This window comes from Orcinus orca, chromosome 2, assembly GCF_937001465.1.
Source record: "Orcinus orca chromosome 2, mOrcOrc1.1, whole genome shotgun sequence".
Classification (NCBI taxonomy): domain Eukaryota; kingdom Metazoa; phylum Chordata; class Mammalia; order Artiodactyla; family Delphinidae; genus Orcinus; species Orcinus orca.
In genome coordinates, this window is record NC_064560.1 from 81,882,628 (window position 1) to 81,901,993 (window position 19,366).

General features: G+C 43.2%; 1 protein-coding gene across 4 annotated transcripts; it reads right to left on the reverse strand.

Annotated features, from left to right (window-relative positions):
• Positions 1 to 793: 793 nt before the first annotated feature.
• SKIC8 (SKI8 subunit of superkiller complex) lies at positions 794 to 18,451 on the reverse strand. 4 transcript variants are annotated; one of them, XM_004285266.3, is made up of 11 exons: positions 18,382 to 18,451; positions 14,615 to 14,665; positions 13,880 to 13,907; positions 12,021 to 12,126; positions 11,472 to 11,644; positions 7,141 to 7,289; positions 6,826 to 6,919; positions 5,889 to 5,982; positions 3,971 to 4,063; positions 3,039 to 3,117; positions 794 to 1,080 (listed from the first exon to the last, which is right to left on the reverse strand). In XM_004285266.3, the coding sequence occupies exons 2-11, from the start codon at positions 14,624 to 14,626 to the stop codon at positions 991 to 993; spliced, it is 918 nt and encodes a 305-aa protein (XP_004285314.1). In that variant the 5' UTR covers positions 14,627 to 14,665; positions 18,382 to 18,451; the 3' UTR covers positions 794 to 990. The 4 variants fall into 4 exon arrangements, with proteins under 4 accessions (XP_004285314.1, XP_049562575.1, XP_049562574.1 ...); XM_049706618.1 differs by lacking the exon at positions 18,382 to 18,451 and adding an exon at positions 18,321 to 18,340; XM_049706617.1 differs by lacking the exon at positions 18,382 to 18,451 and adding an exon at positions 18,020 to 18,042.
• Positions 18,452 to 19,366: the final 915 nt, after the last annotated feature.

A 19,366-nucleotide genomic window follows, 5' to 3' on the forward strand; every position in this document is an offset into this window, starting at 1 on the left:
AGAAAGAGTAATGGGAAAGGGGCCAGGGGAAGGCCTCTACTGGGAGCTGACCCCTGAGCGGCTACCTGAAAGCAGTGAGACCTCTGAAGGTCTAGGCAGAGGAAGTGGCCAGGGCTATGTGGGTACAGGAAGGTGAACAAGGCAGAGGCAGGAGAGAGAAGCGAGGGGCTACCTGAAGAGCATGGGCTTGATGCTATAAGGGTCATGGGGAGTTTGGAAGAAAAGCACAGGACCTGACATGAATCACATGAAGTTATGATCAGTAAAAAGCAACAAACTTTGGAGGGTTAGCTACTTACACCTTTCCTATTACACGCAGACCATGTCTCAAGTGGGCCGCTGAGGAGAAAACTGAGGTACACGTACCTCCAGGCAAGAGGTCAACCAGAGTAAGAACAGGTTTGAGCCTGTAGACACTGTTAAGGCAGTAATACCCACCCAGCAAGTTACAGCTTCTCTAAAATTAATAGGGTGAAAAAGAGTGTGACAGGGGACATTTTTTAATCTATCAAATAGAAGAATGCCCAGATAGGACTACAGAATGTTCCCACCCAGTCACATATCCTGTTTCCTTCAGGATCCCATTCTGAAATAGATTAGCTTTCTCTTACAGCTTCTGCATGACTCATTCCTTGGAAGAGTGAGCCTGAATTTCTGTACTGGAAAGTTCAGTAAGTGCCTGGATGTATTCATTTCTGAGGCAGATACTCGGTTTCACATAAGGATGCTGATTCCTCTCACTGTTCTACCAGTAACAGGGCAAATGAAAACAAAGCATGTTCAAGAACATGGGTGTTTGCATTAAGAACACTTTATGTTACAGTATGAATGGCGTTTCCAATAAAACATGAAAAGATTTATACTGTATCTACAAAATTTAAGTGTTTGCTACAATAAATGCTATATTTCTTTTAAACAAGCTAGAAAGGTAAGGAATGTCATGATCAATCTATACATTCTTTCTGCAGCATTAGCCTGGAAGATTGATGTTTAAATTGGACAATCGTAGATGTGAATTTCCTGATCATCTCCGACAGACACAATCTTTGAGCCATTTCCATTGTATTTTACTCCCCAGACCTGTAAATAAAAAGAAAAAAAAATTCCACTAACACCTTTATTCTTTATGAATGAACATCCTTACTCTATTCTCATTATACTGAATCTAGAAAAACACTGAGATGAGGATGTTCTCGTGCTTTCTGCCTTTCCTCTAACCAGGGATCTTCTATTACTACTGTTTGATTATCATTCCACTCACCTCCCAACTCAAGAAAATTTCATTTCTAAACACAAATCAAGATATCTACAAACCTTTCAAAGATTCACAATCTAGGAAGTGACCTAATGCTGTGAAGATGGAACCCACAAGGGACCAGCATGTGGTCTCATTTATGTTTCCAGGAAGGAAAAGGCCCAACTACCCTGAGGTCGCTGCCTACGGGGATCATTGCAAACTGTGCTCCTCACCTACCTCCTCGGGCTCGCCCCCACCACGGTCAGTACTTCTCACTCTCTTATTAGAGGCCTATGAAACCTGCCTGTCCCTAGAGATAACTTGGCGTCACACGTCATTGCTTTCATTTGCTATGTACTGAATTAACAGATTCACACCTCCTTCCCAGACAGAACTGATGTGGCAGGAGTTTTATCAGGTCAGCCTGTCACCCTACCCCTTAGTTGGGTGTTCTAGCCCTGATTTCAGTGCTGTGATTGGGCCAGGTGATGGCCTCATTTCCACTCCAAACGTCTTCCTCTGAGGAAAGCACCACACACTGACCTTCACCTGCCAAGCAACACAGCCAGCCAGGTCTTACTCCCTGAGTTAAATGTTTAAATCCAGTAGTGGAATGTCAAAATTAAACCCCCTCAACTTTGTTGGCAACAATTTAAGATTAAATGTAAAAAAGCATGAACAACTGTTAACTTTAAGCTGCATTCCGAAGAGATTCTATGAGATTGCCATAAGAGCATTTAAAATATCTTAAAAGACAACTTTATACTGCCATGGGTATTTTATTTTATTTTATTTTTTTTGCGGTACGCGGGCCTCTCACTGTTGTGGCCTCTCCCGTTCCGGAGCACAGGCTCTGGACGCACAGGCTCAGCGGCCATGGCTCACAGGCCTAGCCGCTCCGCGGCATGTGGGATCTTCCCAGACTGGGGCACGAACCTGTGTCCCCTGCATCGGCAGGCGGATGCTCAACCACTGCGCCACCAGGGAAGCCCCGGGTATTTTATTTTTTATACTACTTCCCCAAGACCCTTGCTATTCAAAGTGGTTGGAACCAGCAATGCTAGCCTCACCTGGAGCTTGTGACAAACACAAAAACTCAGGCCCAGGCCAGACCCACTGAATCAGCATCTGCATTGTTACCAGATCCCCAGGAGATTCCTGTGCACATTAAAGACGGAGAAGCCCTGCACTAGAATGCCTTTATCATTTCACATTCATCTTGGAAAGATAAGACTCCTATGAAAACAAAGCCTCTTCTCCCTAATTTAAAGACTGAAACAAAAGTTAGTAATATTACTAACTTCAAACAACCTGTAAGAATTTCTGGCTTCAAGTATATTCAAAGAAAAAAAAAATCACTTCACTTCTTTGGGCCGCTCCAAAAGAGAAAAGTGATGGCTGTGGAATGGAATGGAAGCTTCTGAGGAAGCAGGTTCTTCTTGAGCCAGCCATGGCCCAGCTGTACCCAGAAAAGGGCCCAGGCACGCCCCAGGCACCAGCTGCAGCATGTTTCAAAGAAGGCATTTTAAAGCTGTTGGCTAGTACCCGTTTTCTGGCCTACATAGGGACATATCATGCCTCGTGGGTTGCTAGGCTGACAGCACGTCCTGAGCCTCCGCACCCCAGAGTGCGCACAGGAACACGGGCTGGATGGACATCCAAGCAATCAGAGTAGCTCAGCCCCAAGGGTCGACTGGTCTTGACAACCCAAGCAGCAAGGTTAGGAAAAGGAATGAGTTTGGGCACAGTGGTCAGACAATGCTAGCAATCCAAAGGAATTTGAATGTTAATTATGCCATACCTGATCCTGGTGATCAAAGAAGGTGTGAACACAAGTCCTCGTTCCAACATCCCAAACTTTTACACTTTTGTCAGATGAGCTATTTTAAAAAAGGGAACATTAGTATCAGAAAAGTTCTCAGACTGGTTTGAAGTTGGAAAGAACCTGATCAAAAATCCCCCACTCCTTCACTCAGCCTACCTAGAGGCCCCCTTGGTGCCTGGGTACACAAGTGGCCATCCAGGGCCCCAAAAGGTGGCCAGGGATGTTGGCATCACTGGTTGGCTTTCCCCTCTCACAGAGCAGCTATTTCCCTGAACTTCTGATCTGCCTGGCCTTCATATTAAATGTCCTCATCAGGAGTCTCGGATGAGAGTCCTATATCCGGATGGGAGGGAGGCCTGTGAAAGCTTCAAAATAAAGGTTCTCAGAGGCTTCTGTAAACCTCTGTGCAATGCTATTAAGCCATCCATCTCCTGTTTTTCAACTGTCTTGGCCATCCTGGGCCTAAACAACATTGGGGTCTCAAAGCACAACATTTTAAGAACAGATTTTCATATCTGAAGTTACTACTGTAACTGTGTTATCCTGTGTTACAGTAGTAACTGTAGTAGTAGTAACAGTTACAGTAGTAACTGTTACAGTAGTAACTGTAGTAGTAACAGTTACAGTAGTAACTGTTACTGTTACAGTAGTAACTGTACTGTTACTACAGTCCCTTAAGTAACTGTAGGTAGAAGCCTAGATTTATAAGGCAGAAACTAAGAGCTGAACTGTTCAAAAGAATCCACTTTTGTTCCAGCTAAGGACAATTAACTTCACAATTTAAAAAACACTGCAGAAAACAAAGGCTATCTGAATTTAAAAAGGGTCTTCAAATTTTAAGGCAATTCATACAAGATGACCATCTTCATCTTCCTAACATTTTAGAAACTGATAAGAATCATAAGTACCTGGAAACAAAGTGTGTGTCATCAGGACAAAATGCAACGTTCAGCACCCAGGATGCATGGCCACTCAATGTGCCAGCCAAGTTAGCGTGCTGTCTGAAATGGGAGTTTCAAATAAAATGGAGAGGTTAACTTTTGGAATACAATCACTGAAATGGAAGGTATACTCTTAATTGCCCGTTTAATTGGACCAAATCTGCTATCCTCATAATCACCACAGTATTAGTTTAAAAATTCCCTTTTCAATGAAGTAGCATCACACACTGCAGAAACAAAATTTTCAACAGCATTAACCCCAAATATGTCAGTGTCACCAAGAGCCAAAAATAAAATCCTGAACAAGCAGAGCTTAAAAAGCTCAAAATAAAGAAGGCTCAGCAAGCCAACTCCCAAGATGAGGAAACACAACCAGCAGGGGCAAGTAGGCCATCTCAGGGCAGTTGCAGGTTCTGACCCCTGCCCACCCAGTACCCTTTCCATATAGGGCCAGTGCCTTGTGTCTAAGGAATGTATCAAGATGTACTCTTTACAACAGATGTGGCTTGGATAGACCATTTTTAAGCTAACCAAGAACAAGACAGATCTAATTACTACAGTCATTTTCACTCTTTAAAAAAGTGAAATGAAATCACTTATGGCTGGAAAACAATCCTAAGACCCGACTGAGGCCAGCCAGCAGTTTCACCTCTGAACCCAGAAGAGTAGAGCAAACCTCAGTTAGGTACGAGGAGGAGAGGTGGCCTCAGTGGAAAGCAGTGGGATCACAAGAAGGTAAAAGTCCTAGGTGTTCATTCAGTAACAGCACCTTAGCCAAACCACCACCTCAGCTTGGGCTTCTCGCCTGCATTATGGGGACGCTAATCCGCGCTACCTTACCGGTTGTTGGGAGGATGATGAAATTGTAGCACTGAAAGCCTTATTAAAGAAAACTGGATACTTAAGGAATTGCTGCTATTTATATTGGCTCTGCTACTGACAGGCAAGCACAGTTTGAGAGAGGCATCTTCCCCCCAGACCCTAACACCCTCATTCAGCTCTAATTCCAGAAGCTGCAGTTCTCATTCCATGTCTCTTTGACAACTTTTCGTCCTCCAAAAGCCCCCAAGTTTAAACTCCCGAAAAACTCTCACAGGCCCATAAAAGGACATGCACGTGGATAATCGTGGTTGTGGCACCCGTCGTTGGGAAGAAGTGTAACATACGCACCCAGTGGATTAGAATGCTACCTTTGGAAGCCAGGAACCAGAGGCACACGGATTGCAGTACTGAGTCAAAGCATCGCACACACGTCAAACACCGTATAGGGGAGACCTCAGGGGTGAAAAGGAGTGGGGACTGAGAAAGACAGGGGGAAACAACAAGAGAAAGGGCCCTTGCACAGGCTTCCAATGAAACAGAGCCGTGAACTGAAGATTAACTCACTTCTATACCTGTGGTCAAAAACCAACAGCAAAAAAGCTCCCTCATCTAGACCTGCTGCAAGCTGGCTTATGAACTGACAGTTCCCTAACTAGGGCAGAGAAGTACCTTCTAGAACACCCCTAGAAAATGGATGTTCTAATTGTTTACCATCACTCCAAGCCAGCTACAGCCCATGGCTCCATCTCCTCAACTGTACACTACTTACCTACCTAAAAGAATTTAAAATCACAACAGACAGGATGCCTGAAAAAAAGTAGCAAGTATGTGATCCTAGTAGGTAACCCATGCACGTCTTCCTCCATAACATTCTAAGCTCAAAGCAGGGACGCTGACAGGGGAGGAATGACTGGGGAGACTGAGCATCTGACAGGACCTGAACACAAGTCTTTCCTAGACCCAGAGAGGGAGCAGCACACTTGCTAGGGCTCCTCCTAATGATAAGAGGCAAAACAGGCATTGGTATTAAGTGAGAAGCCTTGAATCCCAACAGGTAACTTACACATCATAGATCTTGATGTAGCCATCATCTGAAGCAGTGACAAGGAGCTGCGAATCCGGGGAAAAAGTCAAGGAGCGAATGGGCATAGCGTGGCCTGAAATTCACAAAGACGCTTGTTAACTAATACAGTGTCCACTAACTATGTCACTTTTAATGACTGTAAGTCACTGGGTTGCACTGCCCAGCTGCTTCAGTCAGAGAGGGTACTGACTGGACCCTTCCTTCTAATGCTCTAGAAACATGCACATAACCCAGGCCCCTCCTGCTGGAGCCATTTCACCTCAGATCCCTTCCTTGACCAACTGGACCTCAGCACACATTGCTTAGAAGAAACTCCTCTGCCACAGATATGGCCAAACATGGAAATATGCATCGTTTCTGATTTGCAAGGTTGAACAAATAGGATGCTATTTCCCTACCAAATCCTTTGTTGTAGGGTAAAGGATACACTGAAGAGGTAATATATCCTCTTGGTAGGATTCAGAATAGTACAAAAGAATACAGAGTAGAAGTCGCCCTCCAGCCCTTCCCCTGTTCTAGTACCCAGTTCTCCTGCCCAGAGGTCATCAGTGCAAAGGGTAGGCATAGCACTTTCATCTACCTTCAAATTACTGACAAAAAGCAGTTATTTTCTAATCACAAAGTTCTTTAGAACCAAACATGACAGAAATAAGACACTCATATAGCTAGGATATATTAACACATAAATAAAAGGGCTGTTCACCAAAAAAAGCATTTAACACTGGTACAAGAGCTAATATGTCTAGGTTATAACTAGTGACAAAACTGAACCTTAGAGGCTTTTGAGATCTCCAACTGAGATTGATGTTTTGCAAATCTAATGCTCATTTGCCATTTAGCAGCATTTTAATGAAAGAATACGTCTTCCTTTGTGATCTGATAACCCAGTTTGCACAAAATAAACGATGAACCACACCTTCCAGCGTGTGCAGAAGTTTCCCGGTTGCAATATCAAAAATATTGATGATTCCGTCTATGGCTCCACTGGCCAGATACTTCCCATCAGGACTCTGCGCAGAGAACATATTGAGATCATTTGAAGCTCCATATTGTTAAGCCATCCCCACCAAACACAAGCAATCTGCTGGCTGCAGGTCTAACTGGCTGACTGGCAAACCATGCCAGTAGCTGCCTGACAAGACCAATGCAGAACGCTTACCAAGGAATACAATGGGCTAGAAGAGTAAACTGAAAGAATCAGAGAGAGAAAAAGTGAGCAACGTTTCCTTACATATGCAATACTAAGAATGAATTTTCCTCTTGTGTCCAAAGAATATTCCTTTTTCCCACTTTCCACACCAAAAATGTTCACTTTCCCCACATGAGTTCCTGTGGCCAGATACTGGGAATCAGGAGAAAAGGCCAAAGTCCAGGCATCCACTGAACAGAAAAAGAAGGGAAAAAACTATAGTGAGAAAAGACGTGACTTTAATTTTAAAAAAGTTGTGAAGATATTAATTCTATACCAATTTAGTTTAAGGGCGTCTTAAATTTTTACTAAAAATGTAGATAGACAGGACAATACCAAGTGTTAGCAAGGATGTGGAGAAACCAAAATCCTCATACACTGGTGGGAAAATAAAATGGTACAGCTACTTTGAAAAACAGTTTGACACTTTAAGTAAAAACACTTACCATAATACCCAGCAGTTCCACTCAGAAATGAAAACACATGTCCATGCACAGACTTGTACCTGAATGCTCATAGCAGCATTACTCAGAATATTAAAAAATTGGAGAGAATCGAAATGTCCATGAACTGGTAAATGGATGAACAAAACGTGGAATATCCCATAATGGAATACTCACTGCTCAGCAATAAAAAGGAACCAACTACTGATACATGCTACAACACGGATGAACCTCAAAAACATTATGCTAAAGAAAGAATGAAGATGTATAAGACAATACGATTTCACTTATGTGAAATTTTTCAAAAAGGCAAAACTATAGGCACAGAAAGCCGATCAGTGGTTGCCTGAGGCTGAGGGTGGGAGCACAGATTAACTATAAATGGGCATGAGGGAACTTTTGTGGGGCATGGCAGTGTTCTAAAACCGAATTAGAGTGGTGGCTGCACAACTGTGGAAATTTACTAAAACCTGTTAAACTGTATACTTACAATGGGTTAATTACAGAGTGCAATTATAGAGGTGAAAGTCTACCTCAATAAAACTGTAAATAAATGAAAAGGTACCAGAAATACTCTTATATAAAACTGTAATATGACAAAGTATTTACCACAAATTAACAGAGAGTAAGGACTGGAAAGAGGCACTGCTTGTTTAAAAAAAAATCAGCTAGTTTTTAAGTTATACCACACAGCCTAATTTCAAGCGTTCTATTCAAATGTTATTTGTGTATCACAGTGCTTCTGTGTAAAAGTCTCCAGACTCATGGGCAGCCTGGGTAAACACATGTGCTTTGTATTTCCATCTGGACCACTGATAATATTTTAGCATTTCTTTTCTCAGCTACATGGGAACCTCTTCATAGGCAACCCCAAAGAGCTTTGGGAGCTTTCGGGGGCAGAGCCTAGAGGCCAAGGAATAATCTAGTTGTCCAGTGCTAGTCTAGGTCCCTTTGCCCATACCCACTCTTATATGGGAATGTACCCTAAGTTCTGCCCCTCCTGCACCTGCCCAGAAACAGTACTTGTTAGATCAAAGGGAGAGGAGAGAAAGGCTCCTTCCCATGTCACTCTCCTTATTCCTGGGGCAGGGCTCAAAGAGGGCCCTTCTCAGCCCAGGGGAGAGTGAAGGCCTCTCTGAGCTTAACTCATGGTAGACAGGGGCTCCTAGCACAGATGGGTCAGCACCATGTTCCACGGTGAGTTTTAAAATAAAAAATCTCTCACAATTTTTTTTTTTTTTTTGCAGTATGCAGGCCTCTCACTGTTGTGGCCTCTCCCGTTGCAGACCACAGGCTCCGGACGCGCAGGCTCAGTGGCCACGGCTCACGGGCCCAGCCGCTCCGCGGCATGTGGGATCCTCCCGGACCGGGGCACGAACCTGTGTCCCCTGCATCGGCAGGCGGACTCTCAACCACTGTGCCACCAGGGAAGCCCTCTCACAAATTTTAACACACATATTCAAAGTAATAATAAATAATTTAGCTCTATCACTTTTCTTATGAAATATTTGTTTTAAAAGGAAATTAACTTCAACAGGGCTCAATTAACCAAGAAGATCTGAAAAAGCTTTTATAATCAATCTCTCAAATAACTGCTCTTTAATATCTATCTTTACTCCTAAATGAGTAAAGCATTATTCTAACAGGATTGTTTTCTTATTCCTATCATAATTAACTGTTTACAGGTATAATAGTTACTAGAAAATCTGATTTTTATTCCTTGAAGTTTAATAAAATCACACTTTTGAATTATTTTTACATTTGCCTATTAACTGTTTGATAATATAGAACTTTTAGTGGCAAATATCCTTATACTCGAAATTGAAGGAATTTTTTTTTTTTGGAATTTTTATTCCTCCATTAAAATGTGCAGTCTAAAATTTATTTTAACATTTGCATAATAAATCACTAAGTTCCACCTCATCAGCAAAAGAGTAGCTTTTCTTTACATTGGGACATCTTGAACCATCTGATGTTGAGAGGCCCCTATGCCTCGCCTTTGTTCTTCTTCAATGTCAGTTTGCTGGAGCTACAGGATGGGTGAGGTGCCCAATGGAGGATCTTCCCCTTCATCTTCCCTTTCTTCTACTTCCTCACTTTCTTCTTCAGGATCTGAGATTTTCTTTCTTGTCTTTTTCTCCTTCTTCTGTTCCTTCTTTCACATTCTCCAGGCATATTTTCAAGATAGGTATAATGTAAATGCCCATTTCCCTACATTCATTAGACCTAGACTTATTAGTTTTACCTTCAGATGAATTCAATTCAGCCACTCCTTAGTTGTCAATAGCAATGCTTGCTTTTATTACTCACCCAAATAACTGTTGTTTAATGGTCTGGTATAGTTTAGGAATATTCCTATCCAAAAAGAAAATAAACCCAACCCTCTACTCATCTCAGTATCTTTTTTCTTTCCTAACAGTAATATTTCAATGATCATTTGCCACACGTGGAACCAGTATGTAGTTTAAGGTACTATTTGTCAGGGAAGGCAAGGTGGATACAGACACCATCCTTTTCCTTGGAACCAATCCAGTAATCATTTCTTCAGCTGTGGTGTGCCCGGGGTGGGGGTGGGGCACAAAACCACGCAGTGACCTTGGCGTCATGGGAGGGCTTAGGTGTCCAATATGAAAAGGCAGCAACAGATCTGCCTCTTCCTCCTCTCAGCTATAAAGCAGAGTCTTAACAGACTTTGTGGGCTAGTTTGGGGACCCAAGTCCTCTGTAAGAGATTTCAACAGGGCAAGGACACATGCAAAAACAATCATCTGGGGAGTCAGAGTGTCTGGGTAGCTTTTTTCAAATACATATCCCAGCCCACACACCCCAATAACTGTGATTCAGTGGATCCAAAATAGGGATTGGACATATGCATTATTTAAAAAGCTGTAATAGTTAAGAATCAGAGACATGGAACATTGCCACTGAGGGGAAATGAACTCAGTTTCCAGACAACCCAGAGTCCTTAAAACCCTCGGACCATCATTCTTTCCAGAATAAGTACAGCCTATAGGGTCTACTGAACATAACCAGTGGGAGACAAATCCACCTGGGTCTCCAATCAAGTGAATTAAGTTAAGGAAATCCCTGAGCAGCTCTTCCGTAGTCAACCCACAGAGGGGTGTGCCAGAGAGGGACCAGACTCTCTGTACTCTCTACCGGTCATCACCTATTCTGGTAGAACAGGCTCTGCTCATGAATGCTATGCAGTCATTTACAAGTAAATATAAGGCTACAAGGAATCCTGAAATGTCATGTTGCTTGTTCCACATTAATCCAACCTACTGAAATCATTAGCTTCCATTACCTCAGATATTTATCAAGGCTAATGGACAAGATTATGCTGTCCTACAGAACTTAAAAAAACAAACAAACAATGGATTTGTTTCTTTAGAAGTTTCATATATCTATCATATACTAGAAACAGGCACTTTAATCATAATTAGTAGAGATTACCATGATACAGATCTATGAGGACACAGTGCTTTATGTTCTAGACCTCTATAAGGCAGTGAATGTATCAATTCAGAATATAGCAAACAGAGGACCTCTGGACCATTCAAACACAAGTCCACAATCCCAAATCAGCAATTCTGAAACCCAAAGGCAATGAAAACTGTAAGTTTAAAAAAATAATTTTAGTACTTAAATTCATTTGGTAATAAAACCTGACCTGAACTGATGTAAGGCTATTTATAGCGTGTATATACCTCTCTTAGTGTAAATACTCATGTTTAGTCGCTGAGGTATCAGTATTTGATTAGAGTGCTGCCCCCAGCCCCACTGAAGGTATTACATGACATACAGTTCATGCACCCATATTACCAGTCTCAAATCCAAAAAATTCTGAACTGTAAAATACATCTATCCCTAAAGGTTTCAAAAACGGATTGTAAACCTCTAGTATCTTCTCTAAGAGTAAAACTCTTACCAGGTCCTGCATCTATAGACTTTATCTGTTTGCCGTTTTCCAAGTCCCAGAGACGAATATGAGCATCAAGAGAACTGGACGCAGCAATGGGCAGGGTGTGGCTGATGTCCACAGACACCACACCCAGCTGATGGCCCTCCAGACTCCACTGTAGGTCCAGCTTCTCATCACGCCTTCAATGGGGGACAGAGAAATGGATTTCTTCACACACAACACATTGTACCTGGCATCTGAAATTCTGGGCCCCTGTAAGTATGCATTACCAATGGTCTGTGAAAAGCAGAATCAGAGAGGAAATCAAGAGCCACAGAACACCAAATGCAGCCAACTTTTAGCCATGAGACTTTTTTTTTTTTCCTTAAACTATAGGGCCTGAACAGCGAATAACAGGAAAACGAGTGAGAGAAAAATAATCTGCCTTTGTATACCACCATACTACTATTGCTTTCTTGCTCAGAAAACAGTTAATACTTCTCTGATTGCAATTTGGGAGCCCAGAAGTAAAAACCCCAATTTCCAAGGCTGCATGTCAGAGGAGAGGGCACTCACCATTTCCAGACCTTCACCAGGTCATCCAGGGATCCTGTGACCACCGTCTCAGAGTTTTCTTTCTTGTTTGTCCCCCAGGCAACTGACCAAATGGCATCATCATGGGCTAGAACGGAAAGCGCTTCATTTTAAAAGTCTTCATGCAACTTCTAAACTGAATGTGCTAAGATGAAGCTGAAATACTGTTACAACAACTCTGAGGTAATATCTACCTGTATCACTTTATTGTTTTGCAAACTGCTTTCTCATACAGCTTTTATTATAACTGTGGAGGCAGATATGAAAACTGGAGGTTCTGAAGAAGCTACTTGCCCCAAATCACAGGTTACCAGGTAGGGCAGCAGTACCATAGTAATCCAATGTCCTTTCTACTTTAGCATGCTGTCCAACATGCATTAGTTTGGAATGGCTCTCACTTAGCTAAAGTGAAACCCACCCCAAAAAGAGATCTAAAGTTGATAAGAGTTATTTCTTAGAGATCCTTGGAAACCAGTAGGCAGGTCTGAAAATAAATAACTAAAGCAGCTTCCACGCATGAGTTGCCTTTTGCCACAATGTCTATTATGTTTAATGGGCCAGTTATTACTTTAATCCTTTTATAAGTATTACCTCAGCCACAACAACCCTATGAAATAGGTACTGTGAATAGTATTTTCATTTTACAGATAAGGAATCAGAGGCTTAGAGAAGCCTAGTAGCTCACCCGAAGTCAAAAGCTAAGAAGAGGCAGAACTGGGATTCAAACCCAACCTCTCTATTAACTAACGTCCACTTTAAATTCTAAGTCTTTAAGTTGCATATCTGGCAGGCCATGCCGGTGGGTCTGCAGACCTGGTGCAGGAATATAAATGTGACAAGTGCACAAGGTGGCTTTCTTCATACCTGGCAGCATTTCTCCAGGAACACCTTTTCAAGATACGAATACAAGGGCATTCAACTTAAACAGCTGTGAGTTACATACATGGCTTCCGTTACAATCCCCACGCGACCCAAGCCTGCTAGCTTGCCAGCCGGATGGCATTCGCTGCATACAAGGTAGCTGACTGGCATGCCTGACTAGCTACTAGTTACCTATGCTAGCTAACCTGAAAGAATGCTTTTGGCTTAAACTTTAGACTACCTAAATGTCACCTACTTAAAGTGGAAGAGCTTTTATTAGGCATTCCACAAATTCCTCCAGGCTTTACCTAACTCATCCAGGCTGTGGTGGAGAAATGGGATACATGTGAATAGTCCAGGCACATACTCCTTTTCAGGTATGAAGTCCGGTATCACTGGCCAGTTACCTTTCTAGACTGAACTCTGACCTGCCTCCTGCTCCCATTCCCACCACTGTCTCCAATGCACAGCCCCCAGCCCACCCCCCACACTCAGTAGTCTTGACAGAAATTCACCTCGCTGTTACTATATCCTTCACTTTCATTGAGGGTCAAAGGTCCTCTGCACTTGTTGTAAATGAAGGAGCCCGATAAAAACCCCCAAGAGAACTTCTGAGTTCAGGGCCAGGCTCAAGTTTACCTCCCCAGATGAGCTGTGGCATTAACAGATTTCTGAGACTCAAAGCGTTTCCTTCTTTCACTTTGATAGCTGGGAAGCTCAGAGTTCCTCAGGTGGGAAAGCTTTCCTCAGCCTGGAGTTCTCCGGTCTGTCATTTGACTCCTGCTTTTTCTTTTAAGTTAGTGGCTTGGTTTTTGTTGTTGTTGTTGTTTGTTTTTAAGTGTATTTGTTTTCAGCTGCTTCTGCCAATGTTTCTGCAGAGTACAGTTGGAAACTGCATGTCTGGTCAGCATGACAAAAACCTTACGCCAGGGACAACAGTTTTTCATAGGTAAATTTGCTTGAACAGGCAAGCTGCTTACCTTGCTCTTGTTTGAAGAGAATACTGTACTAAAAAAGAACAGAAGACACATTAAACCAACGGTCAGATTTCAGATGTGTCCCATCCCTTCCCTAAAACACCCCCTGGCACCCAACTCACCGCCCTGCCCCCGGTAGATATAGTCACCACAGTGTTAGCTACTTCCCCTGCCTGATCTCTTAGGAGCCCCTTGATTCCTGCTCATGCAAGGTTTGTAGAGTCATACCAGAAAAAAATTAGTTCTTTAATTTTAGACAAACTATTGTCTCTTCTCCCTAACCACTATTACCAACCCAAAAAGGAGAGTAGTAAATTATGTGTTTTTTTCCTGCTCTGATCACCAGGAAGCTCAGAGTCCAGTTTGCAGCTTAATTTTTGCAGCTGTATAAAACCACAGTCTGCATAACCTGTTAACTCTGTCCCTAATTTATTACAAAGATATGTTTCTCTTTTTCTGATCTTTGTTTCTTTCTCGTTTTTGTGTACAAATTCTTTTAAGCTTCCTCAATCCCTTTGTAAACTGTGGTATAGACTTAGGTAAAATAATCCTCCTCTTAGTGTTGTGCATTTTACTAGTGCCACCTACCCTCTGGTGACTAGGTGCCCAGGGTCACCTTACTCTTCAGGAGAAGAGCAGGAATCAGATGCTAGTTTTCTGACTACACACCCAGACAACGTACTGGGCTCGAACCTGCCAAAGAGACCAACTGATATTCTTTCTCTCCATAGGCCTTACCTGGTTGGTCATTTCCTTAACCAAGGATGAAGGGCTAAAGGCCAGACAGCTCTGTGGAAACAATACCAGGGTTTCAGTAAGGGGGTGTCATCAGGACAGAGGGGGCTACAGAAGGTTCCCCTTGATCAAGAAAATAAGGCAACTCTTTGGCAGAGTTGCCCGGACACTTTTCTGTGGATCAGTCCCGGGGGCCCCCTTCACAAGCCCTACCAGGTGGCACGGACTTCTTTCTCAACTAGTATCTATCACCTCTCATGTTTTCTTCTCCTCATGTTGACTACAGAGAGGGACCAGTCTCCCTCCTTTGCTGCTCTTCAGAGAGATAAAAACCACAGGACCTTTTAATTTAAAATTTTATTTATTCAAAACTCAACAAGCAAATATGGGGGAGCAAAGTTCTTAGAGTTCATGCAGGGATCTCAGCCAAAAATGCCTATAAGAGCCAGCAGGCATGTAAATGAGGACATGAGCTAGAGGGAGACACATGTCTCCCAAAAGGTGCTGAAGTCTTTAAGGACTTAGCTCAGCTAAACACAAACTTAACCATAGGAATAGATTTAATTTCTCAGGCTATAATAAGAGTTCTCGATCTTTTTTGTGTGTGCTATAGACCCTCTAGCAGCCTTGTAAAGCCTATAAACCCCTTCTCAGGATGTTTTTAAATACATAAAATAAAATACATAGGATTAGAAAGGAAACCAAGTATGGGCCATTCTTGTTATTCCAGCCAGTTATGTTCTATAACATCACTGAACACCGAATTAGTGAACACTGACTGATCCACTGCTCCTAAGGGAGACACTGCATTAGGTTCCTGCAAGACTCTGATAATATTTTTGGTAACCAAACAATATGTAACTTTGTTTTATGCATGTTTCTCAAAACTACAATGAGGTATCACCTCACGACGGTCAGAATAGCTATTATCAAAACATCTAGAAACAATAACTGCTGGAAAGGGTGTGGTGAAAAGGGAACCCTCCTGTACTGTTGGTGGGAATGTAAACTGACACCACCATTATGGAAAACAGTATGGAGGTTCCTTAAAAAACTAAAAACAGAACTACCATATGACCCAGCAATCCCACTACTGGGCATATATCCTGAGAAAACCATAATTCAAAAAGAGACATGTACCACAATGTTCACTGCAGCACTATTTACAATAGCCAGGACATGGAAGCAACCTAAGTGTCCATCGACACTTGATGATGATGAATGGATAAAGAAGATGTGGCACATATATACAATGGAATATTACTCAGCCATAAAAAGAAATGAAACTGAGTTATTTGTAGTGAGGTGGATGGACCTAGAGTCTGTCACACAGAATGAAGTAAGTCATAAAGAGAAAAACAAATACCATATGCTAACACATATATATGGAATCTAAGAAAAAAAAAGGTACTGATGAACCTAGTTGCAGGGCAGGAATAAAGATGTAGACATAGAGAATGGACTTGAGGACACGGGGTGGGAGGGGGAAGCTGGGGCAAAGTGAGAGTAGCATCGAAATATATACACTACTGAATGTAAAATAGCTAGTGGGAAGCAGCAGCATAGCACAGGGAGATCAGCTCAGCGCTTTGCGATGACCTAGAGGGGTGGGATAGGGAGGGTGGGAGGGAGGCTCAAGAGGGAGGGGATACACATGTACGCATATGGCTGATTCACCCTGGTGTACAACAGAAGCTAACACAATATTGTGAAGCAATTATACTCCAATAAAGGTCTATTAAAATAATAAAGACACCTTATTTTACGTTGGTAATTCATTAATATTGAACTTATGGCTAACAGCACCAAAATGCTTGCCTATATGAAGTTTATCTACACGTGTGTTTTCTCCATAAGGCACATCACAGTCTTCCCGCACTAAGAGTACTTTAGCACTGTGCTTGGGGGGGCCATTTTAAACACTGAAATCACCAATAAAAGCACAAAAATCCAAAAATCATGGCACTAACAGACTGAAAACAAGACACTTGTTTACAGCATGAGAACTGAAGCAAGAAGGCAGAATGTTTCCTTGTTCAACTGCAGCTGAGAATGTGTGTCAGCTGACTCAAAATTTTCACCACCTCACACATGTCCAAGAAAGACCGCAAAAGCACTGCAAGTACTGACTTGGGGCCTACAAATAAATTTTAGCATGTAGATGAATTTGCAAATACAGAAGCTGAGAATAAAGATCAACTGTATACCGAAATAAAATTTTACCAAATACAAAAATTAAATTTGTGATAGCATAACATGTGATTCTTAATTTACACATCACATAACAAGATCTAGCAGCAAGTCTAATAACTACCGTAATTTCAAAGTTGTCATGAGCTTACACAGTATGCTAAGATATGAAAATATCTGTAATTTCTATTGGTGACAAAGTCAACCTGTCAATACTGTGGTTTGTTGACAACATTCATAATCGAAAGAAATGCTAAATTTCAGTTAGAGGTTAGAGAACATAAGGATGCAATTTTTCTTCTCATCCAAGTTCATGGCCCCCTCAATTCTATCCATCGACAGAGGAGACCATACAGCTAAGGCATCCAGGTTCAGGTTACTTGCTTTAAATTTGTAAACCCAAAAAGGCTACCGTGAAGGTTTTCCAAGGATAACAGAAAAAACAAGCAAACGATTTGTAAATAATCTTTGCCTGTGAAGATCTCAATCAAGTTGGTAGTGCTTAATTTGTGATCCAAAAACAGGATCTTGGCCAGAGTAGGAAAGACAGGCAGGAGCTCAAGCCAGTTTTGCTGAAATGAACAGTATTACAACTCTGCTTGGGCACCAGCCCTCTGCCCAGTGAAGCAGAGGCCTACCCTCTCTCCTTCCAAATCCTGCCTCACATCCCTGCAACAGAGAGAAACAAAGGGTAGGTTTGCAGGAAGCCAACTCCATGAAGCCAGCCTCCTCAAGACAGAGGTGTGCTTCTATCAATGAATGCACGTTTGAGGATATACCATGAGTCAGGCTCTGTTTTACGTTCTACACATAGGTTAGCTCACTGAACCCTCTCACCCCACTTAGTAGATATTCTTATTATCACCTCTGCCTTCCTGATAAGGAAAGTGAGACTCAAGAGGTTAAGGAAGCTTCCTAAGGTTAGTCTGACAGTAGACGGTGGATACAAGCTATAGTATAGGCCACCAAGCTACACTACCTCTTACATCAGTTTCTTATCCTGTAATAATTTAAGAGCTAAGAGGACCCCAAAGCCCTCTCTTGCTACCTTCTCTCTTTAGAGAACTTTCCTCCCAACTTCCTAGGCAGAATTCATTGCTCCCTCCTCAGTGTTTCTAAAGAACTTTACACATGTCCCTATTAAAGTACTCAGGCAGGTCAGTAACCCATAACACTACATGGTACCTGAAGTAAAGATAACTCAGCCTGTGCTTGTACCTGTCCAGCTCGCTACCTAAGAAGACAGCGTGGCCCACCACTGGAAAACTTCGGTTAAGACAGTCGTTCCGTCTACGGACACTGAGACCTTTACTGCAGAGAAAGCAGCCCTAATCTCGAGGCTGCACAGAACACCCTCAGGATGCAAGATGAGGCAATCTACCCTCTCCCCTTAGGCCCCGCACGTCGAGAGGCAGCCAGGATAAATGGAGTCACGGAAGCCACTACCCTCGGGCCCCGCAGCCTAGAGCATTCCTGAGCAAACCCTCTTAGAGGCAGCCTCGGGCCCACCCTCGCTCACCCGCCCTCCAGCCCGGGCGGTTAGCGGCTGCCATCCCCACCGGCTGCGCGGACCAACTCACCGCTTCACTGCCCGGGTGCACTGCCCTGCGGCTCGTCTGACGCCAGTCTCCGCGCGACCGCGACGCGCGGCGATGAGCTCACGAAGGGGCGGGGCATCTCGCTGGTCCCCAGGGCGCCGGCGCATGCCGCAGCGGCCCCTGCCGTCGCTACGCCGCGCACGGGGCGGACGAGGATGAGGGTAGAGGGGGAAAGAGGCTACGCCCCGGTCACGCTGGTTTCCCCCGGGGGGCGGGGCCACTGGGAACATGCTTCCGGAAGCGCAGTTTTAGGTTTCAGCAGCTGACCGCTTGGACGTTTGGGTTCCAGTCTCTTCATTTGTAGTTTGAGGTTAAACTACACATGATGACTGCAAGAGTTCTGTTGCTTCAAAAAATTTTCAGTGAAATACAGCTTTGTTTTTCAAACTGCAAGTCACAACCTGTTACTGTGACGGATATCAGTTTATTAGGTCGCGACCAGCATTTTAAAACAAGGCGATGGAAGGGTGGAGGCACGCACCCCATCCTCGCAAAGCTGCCCGGCTGCTCCTGGCTGCTGGTCACTGCCCAAGGCTCTCTGGGCAGGAGGGAACAGATGTTTGGGGGAGCGGAATGTCTGGGGGCGGCCCCTGAAGGGTTAAGCCTTCTTTCAGCTAGTCGTGGGAGAGAGTACAGTCTCTCCTGATTAAAACTGGTTTAGAAGTCCAAAAAGATTCTAGTAGGACGTGATGATAGTATAGTCACAGTGAATGCAACCCTCTGAAGTATCCACGTACTCTTACCCTATCTCCATGCCCACCCCAAGTTAGAGTTTCCCAGTATCTAGTTTATTAGGACCATCTTGAGTTCTATGATGATTTCAGGAAACTGTTAAACCGTATATCTGTTGTCCATACAACTGGATAAAGTTCATCTTTGAGGTCTTTCTGAGGAGGCTGTGTGGCCCAGAAATTTGCTGAATACACTCACGAGTCTCCCAGGGCCCATTCTCTGGTCCTCAGTCATC